This window comes from Atractosteus spatula, chromosome 2, assembly GCF_055471065.1.
Source record: "Atractosteus spatula isolate fAtrSpa1 chromosome 2, fAtrSpa1.hap1, whole genome shotgun sequence".
NCBI classification, from domain to species: domain Eukaryota; kingdom Metazoa; phylum Chordata; class Actinopteri; order Semionotiformes; family Lepisosteidae; genus Atractosteus; species Atractosteus spatula.
The window spans coordinates 50,064,521-50,077,092 of record NC_142707.1 but is presented as its reverse complement, the minus strand read 5'-3'; the positions used below and the strand labels follow the sequence as shown (position 1 = coordinate 50,077,092).

The 12,572-nt window shown below is 53.6% G+C and overlaps 1 protein-coding gene across 1 annotated transcript; it reads right to left on the bottom strand.

Annotated features, from left to right (window-relative positions):
- Nucleotides 1-462: 462 nt before the first annotated feature.
- olfcb1 (olfactory receptor C family, b1) lies at nucleotides 463-11,634 on the bottom strand. The gene is made up of 6 exons (XM_088906393.1): nucleotides 11,435-11,634; nucleotides 9,958-10,249; nucleotides 8,508-9,242; nucleotides 5,798-6,010; nucleotides 4,968-5,085; nucleotides 463-3,716 (listed from the first exon to the last, which is right to left on the bottom strand). Exons 1-6 carry the CDS (start codon nucleotides 11,632-11,634, stop codon nucleotides 2,698-2,700), a joined length of 2,577 nt encoding a protein of 858 aa, XP_088762519.1. The 3' UTR covers nucleotides 463-2,697.
- Nucleotides 11,635-12,572: the final 938 nt, after the last annotated feature.

Sequence of the window (12,572 nt, the reverse complement as noted above, 5' to 3'; positions counted from 1 at the left end):
GAGTCACACAGGGAAGTTTCAGGATGTCGCAATAAAGCTGGATGTTTTTATTTATTGGATCGCACTCAGCACTATGAAGTCCTAGGACAGCTGTGTCAGACTAATTCAGCTGGAGATTTAAAGTGGGTTGCAAGATCCGTGTTTGTTGTGGAACAGAATTAGAGATAAGAGTGGAGAGCCTCACAGCTGAATTGCATTCTTTCCACCTTTCAGTGTGGAGTTCACTCCTACATCTACGTAGTTCAAGTAACAATAGTGTTACGAACAGGGGATTAAGCAACTAAGATTACAGAACAGGATAGTCAATATTCAAGTTGACTATAATTTAGTTGACTATAAGTTGATTATTTCAAGGTGAAATAATCTTCACCCCCAAATTGTAAAGATATGTATAATTAGAGGCACTTGAGATTGAGATTGGCAAAACTCTGGCGAAGGAGTTATAAATCAGGCAAACGGGGATGAAGAAATATTTATTAATAATGACAATAATACACACTAAACAACACAACACCACATACAACATACAAATAAGGCATCTTAGAGGTCTATGTCCTGACCATACCAGAAAAGCCCCAGAATGCTACCAGGCATTCGAAGATCTAATATAACACCTACACAGGCCAACAAGAGAGATAACCTGCCTCCTAAATCAAACACAATAAGGGCCCAGGGCTAAATCCCTCTTCCTATAGATCCACATGCTCCAAAGTTTTTTAGAAGAGTTCCTACTCTTCTAAAAAAACACATCCACTAACCTGGAGAGAATGTCTGAACATGGCGAAATCAGTTTCCTGAAACAGACTGTAGGCTATGACCATCAAATAGCCAGAATCTCGACTTCCTGCTCCTTGTTTTGACGGTGATAACTGCAAATACAGGCCCCCAGTGATTCTTTCCTACGTCCTGATGCACTTCAATAGCTCTAACTACAGTAAGAATAATTGCTTGCAATGAACCAACATCTTTCATGCCAGAAGATCATAAAGTGCTTCACATTAAGGAGGGGATCCACTGTGTCGCCCTCCCGGGAGGCACGCTGCAGATCAGGGCGAGGAGAGGGAAACTGCTGCAGTGGTTTCAGGGGAAGAACATTCAAAGTGCACCCCAGGAACTGGAGTCCCCCCGCTGAGCCCTGCCATATTACAATGAGCACACGTCCCCTCCCTCCCTCCCCAGCAGTGCTCCGTGGTGCAGGGCGGGTGTTCCCTGTAAACACAGCTGGAACGTGCGGGAGGCGATATCTGACACCTGCTGCAGGGGCTGCAAGCCGGGGCACGCCCGCCTGCCTTGAGGGGGGCAGCGTGGGATTGAGCCCGGCCCTCAGCTGAGCTCGCAGGGGTTTCACACCACTCCTGACAAAGACAGACGTGAGACCGGTCGACTGGTGAAAGCCAGCAGGTGTGGGTTACCAGGCGAACGGTAATCCCAGCTGCAACGTGATACTCTGCAGTGTTCGCTGCCCCTCTCCCAGCGCTCCGGAGCCGCCAGCGCACGAACAAGAGAAAGGCTACGAACAACCGTTTCCTAGCTGTCCGCTCATTCAAATGCTTCTTGAAAGACACCAGGGTACCGGCTTCAACAACATGGCTGGACAGCTTCTTCCACACTCCCACCACTCTTTGTGTAAAGAAGTGCCTCTGTTCTCAGTTTAAATTAACTTCCTCACAGTTTCCACTTGTGTTTGCTGAGTCATGATTCACTGTTCGTTCTGAAGAAATCCACAGGATTTACACGAAAGGTGTCTTCGAGAATTTTGAATACTTGTATCACGTCTCCTCACAGTCTTCTTTGTTCAAGACTAAAGAGACTCAGTTCCTTCAGCCTGTCAGTGTAGGACAGTCCCTTAATACTTGTATCAGTCTCATCACAGTCTTCTCTGTTCAAGACTAAAGAGACTCAGTTCCTTCAGCCTGTCAGTGTATGATAGTCCCTTAATACTTTTATCAGTCTCCTCAGTCTCTTCTGTTCAAGACTAAAGAGACTCTGTTCCTTCAGCCTATCAGTCCCTTAGGCCTCATAATGTATCTGGTTCTCTAGATTCATTCCAGAGCAGCAAAATCTTTATAATAAGGTGGTGAACAAAATTGTACACAATAATGAGAGGTGGCCTGAAGACGTATGTGCGCTGGGAACTCTGGGACTGTTCTCCGAGCAACACTGTGTTTCCTTCAGAGAGCCAACTGGGGAAGGAACATCAGAGAGACCTGCAGGCTGAAGCGCAGCTAAAATTTCCTTCAGGTGTTTCTTAAAAGTCTGGTGATTCTAAACACCCCCCACTCTTTCAGTAAAGAAGTGGTTCCTGTTCGCCGTGAATTCTCCCTCAGTTTCCAGCTGTGGCCCTGTGTCCGTGTCTCTCTGCTGGGTGTGAAACAGTCCCCTGGCTTGATCCTGCCTGTATCCCTCAGAGCTCTGTGTACCTGGATCACACCTCCTCTCCCCTGGGCTGGAGAGATGTAGCTCCCCCTGCCTGTCTGAACACGACAGTCCCCTGAGACCTGGGATCTTGTTCTCCTGCTCGGGACACTTTCTAGGGCTGGAAGATCTTTTCTGTGGGTGATGTGGTGATCAACCCTGAACACAGTCCTCCAGCTGAGATCTGACCAGTGCAGAGTAGAGCTTCAACAGATCCCCCTGGACTGAGACTCCCACTCCCCCAGCTGTCCCCGCTGCTTCCCCGCAGGAAGCCGGAGGTGTCTAGTGGCTGTAGCGCCTCCTGTAGCGCAGTGCGGGAGGGCCGTGCGGGACCAGGCCGAAGTCCAGGCTCCGGGCGCTGCAGGCCAGGGAGCCGGACAGGGTGGAGGCGTCCAGGCTGACGATGGACTCGCGCACCTTCCTCTGGTAGGCCTCGGGGGTGTTCTGCGCCCTCTTGAAGAGCACGAAGTAGCACTTGGGCAGCAGGTGGCAGCACACAACGCCGTAGTTGGAGGCCAGGATGGCGGAGGCCTGCACGGCGGCGCGCTGCTGGCTGCGGGTGACGTAGACGGGCACGAAGCACACCCACACGAAGAGGTAGACCAGCATGCTGAAGATGATGTAGCCCGTCTCGTTGTACCAGTGGGGGATCTTGCGGCTCTTGAAGGCCAGCATGAAGCAGGCGAAGGCCAGCAGGCCGATGTAGCTCAGCATGATGCCGAAGCCCACGTTGGAGCCCTCCACGCACTGCACCAGCACGGTCATGCTCTGCTCCGCGGTCAGGCGCTCGACCCGGGGGCCGTCGAAGATCAGCCAGAAGGTGCAGATGGCGCCCTGCACCGCGGTGAGGAGGAGGATGATGGCGCCCGGCCGGTAGAGCTTCTTCAGCTTCTGCTGGACGCTCAGGTCGAAGAGGAAGGCCAGGTAGGTGCGGAAGGCCTTGACCAGGATGCAGGAGACGCAGAGGGTGAAGCTGAGGCCGTAGAGGGGCTGGCGCACCTGGCAGGCGTAGGGCTCGGGCCTCCCGATGAAGAGGGCCACGCTGCCGAAGCTGGCGGCCAGCGCGGCCAGCATGGCGTAGCAGAGCGGCCCGCCCGCCACCTTCACGGCGGGCGTGTGGCGGTGCGCCAGGAACAGCCCCAGGATGGCCAGCAGCACCGCCAGGCCCAGCGCGCCGAAGGCCAGCATGGCGACGGCGTAGGCCTCGTCCCAGCGCAGGTACGACTCGTCCCGGGCCCGGCACGCGGCCGAGCCCGCCAGCGACCAGGTGCCGCTGGGGCACGGCGCGCAGTCGTCCACGTCTGCGGGGAGAGAGGCGGACAGAGCTGGTCAGGCCTGCCAGAGCGCTTCCGAGCAGAACCCCCGGATTTCCATGGCACGGCCCTGATTCCTGCCACATCACCAGACCCCAGCCCTTTCCAGTCCCTGCAAACGCTGACACACTAATCACCCAGCCGCCCCGCTCGCTCATCACCGCACCGTCTGCTGCCCAGGGTGGTTAAGGGCTCGCCACCATCACCACAGCGCTCAGTACTGGCTGTACCAGTGGAGCTCCCAGTTCTCGCTCTTGAAATCCTCCCGACTGTTGTTCAACTTCTGAACCTCCGGCTTCCTGACCTGCGATTCGACCCTGACTACGATTCCTGATCCTTCGACTTGGCTAAGTACACCCGGCCCTCTCTCTCTTTCTCGAACCCGACTCGTGAGATTAACCAGCTATGGCATCGGGTCCAGTAATACATACATTTCGGCAACAGTACCGTTACAATTTCTGCTGTGTTTTCTCACACTATTCTCACCTTAGTCTTAGACCTAAATACAATAAGAAAAATCCGTCATTCTACAGTTGTATTGGCACTTCTTTACACAGAGAGTGGTGGGAGTGTGGAACAAGCTACCCAGCCGATACCCTGACTTCAATAAACAGCTGGTGCTGCTCTTTCAATGTGTGTCGGCTCTGGCACCTTGTAAAAGTATTCACCCCTTTCAAGTGACCCAGGATCTCATCCAACTGCTTCCTGAAGGAAGCCAAAACCCCAGCTTCCATTACATGGCTGGGCAGCTTGTTCCACTCTCCCACAAGCCTTTGTGTGAAGAATCGCCTCCTGTTCTGTTTTAAATGTACTTCCCTGTAACACTTTGGTGTCATTCTCTTGTAATTCAGCAGACTGGGCCATCGGGAGCACTGTGTTTGTGATGAGCAGGTCAGTTTGGTGTGTGACACAGGAAGGGGGACAAAAGCAGAGACAGGGGAGGGACAGCGAGCTCGGTGTGTTAGTGTCCTGTACAGGGGTCATTCCAGCCCACTACCTACGCAAAGCCTTAGTTCACTTTAACTAAGTGGCTTGATTGAAATATTTGCAAGTTTTTTTTCTATTCAAAAGTTTAGAATTTAGTAACTTATGAAACGCTACAAACCACAGTATACCCCAGTCAAGGTTGATTTTGATCTTATATGAAAAGGTTCCAAGGTAAAGGGATAGGTGGCAGTTCCCATGATTCCCTGTCCTTGAATGCTGGGAAAGCCCGAGCTGTCTGGCCTCAATACTCACTTGAGCTGTTGGAGTAGGTCCCTTCCACACAGGGGGTACAGTTGTAGCAGCAGGATATGTTGGAGACCTTCTTTGCTGTTCCAGGGGGGCACGGCTGGGAGCAATAGGACGCTGGGACCTGGGGGTGACAGCAGGGGATACAGTGAGGCCCCAGACACACCCTTTCAGGGCAGGGCCCAGTGTGGGCACTCAGTACACTGTCCCCACTGCTCTTCTGATGCAGTGGGCCAGTGCACTCTCACAGTATCGGGAGTCAGGCCAATGGGCTGGACGCAGGACAATGACCTACAGTGTCTTCCAAACCCTGGGGCCACTGAATAAGGAGGCACAGGGTGTCCTGCATGATCCGTCCACCCCAGTAACCCTTGAACTCTGACATGCTCAGTTCAGCTCAATGGTTCAGAAACAGAAGAAAGATGAGACACAAGAGGGATCAAGATGAAATGATCCCAGGATCTCATCCAGCTGTTTACTGAAGTCAGGGTATTGGCTGGGTAGCTTGTTCCACACTCCCACCACTCTCTGTGTAAAGAAGTGGAAGACGTTAGCACCAAAGAGTTTTGCGAATGGTTTAGGCTGACAGTTTGGGAAGTTAAATTAAATTAAAAATTCTGTTTTTAAAAGAGTTTTTGTAAAGCTCTTTTAAAAACAATTCCATGGGCTGTTCTTGGAAATCAGCGCTTGTGGCTTCGTGTGGTTCTGCCTGCTGTTGCCTGTGCGGCCAGCGTCTCTGTGCCTGCAGCGCCCGGCCTGGTGCAGGTGTGTGAGAGGCACTAGGGGATGGTTTCCACAGACCCCCGAAGGGATACGGGCTGGGGGGCCCCGCTCACCTCGCCGTTGGGGGTGCTCCACTGGATGAGGGACCTGTCGACCTCCACGTCACGCTCCGCCAAGTGGTACTTCCCAACGACCTGGAAGCGGCGCCCGGTTCCGTTCCTGGCCCAGTATATCAGGTCGTAGCCGTTGACCGAGTCGCCCGACTCGTCAAAATAGAAGCGCCGGTCGTCCAGGGTGAAGTTGACTCTCTTCAGCTCCCTCAGCAGCTGCGGGACGACAGGACCGTCAGGATGGCAAGAGCAGTCATGGGCCCCCTGTCTCAGTGCAGTCGTCAGTCAGTTCATCGAGTGGTCAGTCAGTCAATCAAGCAATCATTCAGTCAATCAGTCCATTGTATTCTAATGTTCAGTATTCAGTCTCAAGGAGTGAATGCCAAATCCCAGATTTCTTTGCCAGTCCCTGATAAGTTATCCTTGAGCTAAAGATGCTGAACTAACTACTGTAGGTAACAAGAGCTAATGAGGTACGTACGAGGGTGGGTACAGCTTAGGCAAGGGGGTAAGATTCTCGCAACTGAACTGAAAATGAGATAACTGCTCTGTGAGCAACAGGTAGGAAGGCCTCTGAATGAGATAGAAGTCTTATGGGACTGTCCTTTACTGATAGGCTGAAGGAACTGAGTCTCTTTTGTCTTGAGCACAGAAGACAGTGAGGAGACCTGATACAAGTATTAGGGGAATGTCCTACACTGACAGGCTGAAGGAACTGAATCTCTTTAGTCTTGAACAGTGAAGAATATTAGGGGATCTGATACAAGAATTCAAAATTTCAAAGCCGACCCAGAAGATTTCTTCAGAATGAACAGAGAAACATGAACCAGACAAGTGGAAACTGTTTGAAACTAGATGGCACCCATCTACACAAAGGGTGGTGGGAGTGTGGAACATGCAGCCATACCATTGAAGCCGTTATTTTGGCTCCCTTCAAGAAACGGCTGGTTGAGGTCCACCAATCAGGACAGGAAGCACTACTGTCACAGAGTGACAAACGTGGGGGTCCGCCAGTAGCTTGAGGACCACATTGACTTTATTTTTGCATGTACTGGGCAGTGTTTTTGTCAGGGTGAGTGTGTGTTCTCTCAGCTCCCCTCGTCCACTCCAGATTTCCCAGTTTTCCTGCTGTGAACAGGGAATCTGGGAACAGGGAACAGGAAATTGTACTGAACTTGAACTTGAACTTTATTGCCATACGTAACTGGTACATGTACTGGTACAGTGGAATTTTTACTTACAGAAAGTCTCTCTATTGTTAAAACACTGCAGGTAGGTTCCAAATGACACACTGTTTTTTTGGACACCTGTCAATTACCACACGGTTCAGAGATGACGTGTGCTGTTGCAGAACAGGTTTAACTGGAGCTGAGAGCGGGAAGAGGCTCCAGAACAAAGGACTGCATCGTTACTCCTGGCAATCTGCACACTGGCCTTCCTTAATTAGCCCTCAGTCGTTATTTCTGTCTACACCCATGACATCACCTATGGACCCTTGGAGCTCTGGCCAGGAAAGGAATAAATAATCTTCAACTGGGAAAGAACAGGAGGAGGATTTGGGGTACACTGACTGCACCACTGGACAGAGGTAGAAGGATCTGGGGTACACTGACTGCACCACTGGACAGAGGTAGAAGGATTTGGGGTACACTGACTGCACCACTGGACAGAGGTAGAAGGATCTGGGGTACACTGACTGCACCACTGGACAGAGGTAGAAGGATCTGGGGTACACTGACTGCACCACTGGACAGAGGTAGAAGGATTTGGGGTACACTGACTGCACCACTGGACAGAGGTAGAAGGATCTGGGGTACACTGACTGCACCACTGGACACAGGAGAAGGATTTGGGGTACACTGACTGCACCACTGGACACAGGAGAAGGATTTGGGGTACCCTGACTGCACCACTGGACAGAGGTAGAAGGATCTGGGGTACACTGACTGTACCACTGGACACAGGAGAAGGATCTGGGGTACACTGACTGTACCACTGGACACAGGAGAAGGATCTGGGGTACACTGACTGCACCACTGGACACAGGAGAAGGATCTGGGGTACACTGACTGCACCACTGGACAGAGGTAGAAGGATCTGGGGTACACTGACTGCACCACTGGACAGAGGTAGAAGGATCTGGGGTACACTGACTGCACCACTGGACACAGGAGAAGGATTTGGGGTACACTGACTGCACCACTGGACACAGGAGAGAACCTGGAGATAAGAGGGGACTCTCTAGACAGCAGTAGAGCAAGGCTCAGGCATAGTTGTGTTGTGGAGAGACAGGGTAGTAGTACTGGGACACTGGTTTTGAGTTACCTGGGTGTGAGTGTGTGTCACCTGCGGATCTTTTGTGTCATGTTCTGTGTATCGGGCAGACAAAGACAGATATCACAATTGCTACAGTAATAAAAAGGGCAATTATATAGCATTGCAATTATATAGCATTGCTATCTTGTCTGGCCTGTGGGTGCATTGGAGATTCAGGGAGATACAAGAGGGCGGGGGGGAAGGGCCCTAGCACCCTTATAATTGGTAGGTGACACCCCTTTACACAAAGGGTGGTGGGAGTGTGGAACAAACTGCCCAGCCATGTTGTTGATGCTGTTACCGTGGCTCCTTTCAAGACACAGATCCGTTACCTAGAAACTACCGGACAGGCCAGACTGATGGGGCGTGTGACCGCGCGGAGGGACGGCCCACCCACCTCCCAGGGGCGGAAGTCCCTCGGCCCGGGGCAGACGGTGGCGTTGCAGCGCAGCAGGCTCCTCAGGGCGTGCGCCACGGCCCACACGGCCAGCTGCATGCTGTAGGCCGGGCCCGAGCCCACCTCCCCCAGCAGGGCGTCGTCGTCCGGCCCCCGCCGCCGGAGGTACTCCTCGAGGAAGCGGTTCTCCGCCCCGGGGCGCGGCTGCAGCTGCCGCAGGAACTCCTCGAAGCCGGGGATGCGGCCCGTGACGAAGGAGAAGCCGAAGATGTCGCCCAGCTGGTTGATGCCCGCCAGCTGGGTCAGGGGCTGGTAGACGGCCCAGGAGTCGCTGGCGATCCAGGTCCGGTTGACGCCGAAGGGGACGAGCTCCCGGAAGAGCTGCTCCACCAGCTCCGGCTTCAGGATCAGCAGGACCACCTGGGCCTCCGAGGAGCGGATGCGGCTGGCCGCCTCCCGCACCCGCCGCCGGCCGTCCTCATGGCCCAGGTAGTGCGGCAGCACCTCGTGGAAGGCCACGCAGACGCGCTGCTCCGCCGCGTTGGCCAGGAAGCTCTGCAGCGCCGCCCGGCCGTACTCGTCGTCGCCGGAGACCACGCCCACCCAGTCCCAGCCGTGGTGCGCCACCAGGCGGGCCAGGGCGCGCGTCTGGTGCACGTCGCTGGGGATGGTGCGCAGGAAGGCGGGGAAGCTCAGCTTGTCGCTCAGGATCTCCGCCGAGGACGTGCAGCTGACCTGCCGGGAGAGAGAGCGCGTCAGCCCTGGCAAAGCCACGGCACGACCCTGCCCCCTCCCCTGCCCCCCTGCCCTTAAACCAAGCAGGGTCTGTCTTGACAGAAGCCAGGGCCCCAGTTTCAGCAGTGTGCCTGGGCCTGTTGCACGCCCCCACCACTCTTAATGTAAGGAAGGGTCTGTGTCGTCATTTCCCTCCTGTGTACCACCTCCTGGGGGTCTTGTATGACTGTAGTTCCTCTGGACTGTCGCTGCCTTTCAGGACTTTAATTAGTTCTGAGAAATCTGCCACAGGCTCCTGTCCGAGACTGCTCCTTCTGCCCGTCTGTGTGAGACTCTCCTTCACACACGAAATTCAACCCTTTTTATGAACTGGTGTGAGGCTGTAACTCCAGGTTGTCACCCGAGACACAGCGCACACTGGCCAGGGGGGTTCTCGAAGAAACGGGGGGGCGGGGCTCCTTGTTAAGAGAGCTCACGGGGTGTCCCCGGGTTCGAGAGGCTAGGTTCCACAGCCCTGAGCAGGAGGAACGCTGCTCCTCTCCCCTCCTTGCGTCAGATGGAAGAGGCCTGCACTGCGCTCCTGACCGAGGGGGGATCGGGTTACTCCTGCCGGAAGCGGCTGCTTTCTGCCCGGGACCGCAGGCCCGGTCCGGACTCGGCTCAGCTGGGTGGGCAGGAGAAGGGAGTGGGAAGCCCCTGCCCGGGCCTGACTCACCTGCGGCACCAGGTAGAGGCCGAGCAGCCGGGCCACGGCGATGGACTCCTCGGAGAAGCGCGAGCCGATGATGGCCTTGACGCGCGGCCGGAACTGGGCGTAGTCGCAGCCGCGCGGCCCTGTGCCGTTGACCGACAGCAGGAGCTGGGCGGCCTGGATGGCCTTGGCGGCGTGCCCGCAGGTGTCGCACGCGATGTAGCCCAGCCGCACGCCCGGGAGGAAGCCGGCGGCGTTGACCGCCTCGATGCTGTGGATCACCACCAGCGACCGCACGAACATCGTGGAGTCGAACCTGGAGCGAGAGGAGCGGCGCTAAGGAGGGCGGGGGGCCGCTGGCGCCCAGACAGACGCATAGGACAGACACCCGTTACCCCGACCGCATCGAGCAGACGGACTGAAAGACCCTCTTGCAAGGACCCAGCCCCACGTCAATCTACCCCGCTTGGCAGTCAGGAGTTAATTAAACCCACACTCCCACAACTCTTTGTGTAAAGAAGTGTCTCCTGTCCTGATTTCAGGATGTCATGTAGCTGATTCAGGGAATCGGCTTCAACAACATGGCTGGGCAGCTTGTTCCATACTCCCACAACTCTTTGTGTAAAGAAGTGCCTCCTGTTGTTGGTTTTATATTTAATTAAAAATCCATTTGTGTCCTGTGCTTTGTGTTTCAAGTGCAGAAATGTACCTGGTTTGTCTTCTCTGGGCTGATTCCAGAGCAACAGAAATCTTTTCTATATTGTGGTGGGCAAAAATAAATGACCGTAACCATGCATGTATTAGTTTTAACATGACATCCATTGATTTAAATTCTCTGCTGAATTTTCTAGCATTTTGTTTACCTTTTGTAATTGCTTCCCCTCATTGTCTAGAAAATGTAAACAACGTGTCAGCATAAACACTGCAGTCGTGTTCATGTGAAACCTCTTCTAGCTCAGTTTCCCATTTCACAGCTACACTTTATCGTTGTGCTACCTGCGTGAAACACTCTGCACCACACTGATCTGCATCTTATCTGCATTAAATATCACCTACCAGTCCTGCATTTGGTCTGATTGGAAAGAGCACGGTCGATGTCCACTACAGCTTTTTCCCACAGCCAGCATATAATGGCTCAGGCCTCACCACCACTGCTCCATCCTGCTCCATTAGGAAACACAAGAGCATTTAAAACCAAGAGACACTTCTTAACACAAAGGGTTGCTGGAGTATGGAACAGGCTGCCCAAGCCTGTCATTGAAGACAATAGTCTGGTGTCTTTCCAGAAACAGGTGGACGAGACCCTCTAATCAGGAGAAAGCACAACTTTACACCAAGAGTCGTGGGAGTGTGGAACAAGCTATACCAATACCCTGGTCTCTTTCAGGAAATGACTGGAAATTAACTGCAAACAACCAGACAAGCTGAATGGCCTCCTCTCATTTGTAAGCGCTCATTTCTTTTAGATCTGTTCAGTACGGAGCAGTTCCTGCCTACTCACTCAGTGCAGTTGAAGCTGGTTGGCTCTGTGCGGCTCTGCAGGTTGTCCACCTTGGCGTGGAAGGGAAAGAGCATGCCCAGCAGTATGTCCCCCTCAGCGTGAGCCCCACAGCTCTCCAGAGAGTAGTCACAGCCCAGCCCTGGGCTGGCCAGCAGGGACACCAGCAGCACTGCCCAGCACAGGCCAGAGGGCATGGCCATCGCTCACAGCACACAGGCAGAGTGAGACGCGCAGCGGGTGCCCTGCTCCTTTATAGCAGCGCTGTGCCAGCCCGGAGGGGCGTGTCGTCTCAGGAGGAGTGCCCCACCGGCACGCGAGGACCCGCTCTTCCTCATTCTTTGGAAAGGTGGCGCTGTTGTGGGTCTCGGGAAGAGATAGCGGCTTCTCAGATTCCTCAGGCTCTGGGCGAGAGAAGAGCCAGGCATAGTGTTTCTGTGTGGGAAGAGAAACTGGCCGAGCAGGAAGTGCAGAGCGCCCTGTCAAGCCCGTCAGCCTGTGAATGGAGGTAATTAAGCCAAGCTGCGTGAGGGGAAGGTGTCTCTCTGGGGCTGTGGGAAAGCTGTCTGCACTCTGGGCCTCAGGCCCTGACAGACAGGTGAAACTCCAGATCCTCACAGGAGATCTCAGGCCTTTTCTCCTTGGTGCCCTGAAGCTGGGCAGGGTGTGGCTCCTGACGTAACAGCACTGAGGCCCCCAATCCCCACAGGAGTCCAGAGCAAGGGGCATGTCTGTGACAAAAAGAAGGAACAGCCAGCAGCATTACACTGACAGACTGAAGGAACTGAGTCTCTTTAGTCTTGAACAGAGAAGACTATGAGGAGACCTGATACAAGTATTGAAAATAGTACAGGGGTTCCCTGTATCTCTAACTCTCATAATGGTTCTGGAACCCCCACATCTGCTGGTCTCCATCACAGTTGAGCTCTTTACTTACTTAAGTACATGAATCCTTCACTGAACCAACAGGTCACCTGTTTGGAACTTTTATATTTTTTGTACTCAAAATGTGGAGATTTAAAGAAATAGAACAGATAAAGGGACTTCCTGCATGTATACGATGAAATCACATGACTTTTCAATAAAAGAGTTCAGACTAAACCTGTCATCAGGTCTATTGAGGGTTTAGTTCTTTAACTGA

Coding starts and splice junctions, on each gene's coding strand:
- olfcb1 (XM_088906393.1), bottom strand. CDS start 11,634: ATGGCCATGCCCTCTGGCCTGTGCTGGGCAGTGCTGCTGGTGTCCCTG. Junction 6,011..8,507: donor GGGACTTCCGCCCCTGGGAG/GTGGGTGGGCCG, acceptor GTCGTCCCGCAG/CTGCTGAGGGAGCTGAAGAG. Junction 3,717..4,967: donor GACCTACTCCAACAGCTCAA/GTGAGTATTGAG, acceptor CTCTCCCCGCAG/ACGTGGACGACTGCGCGCCG.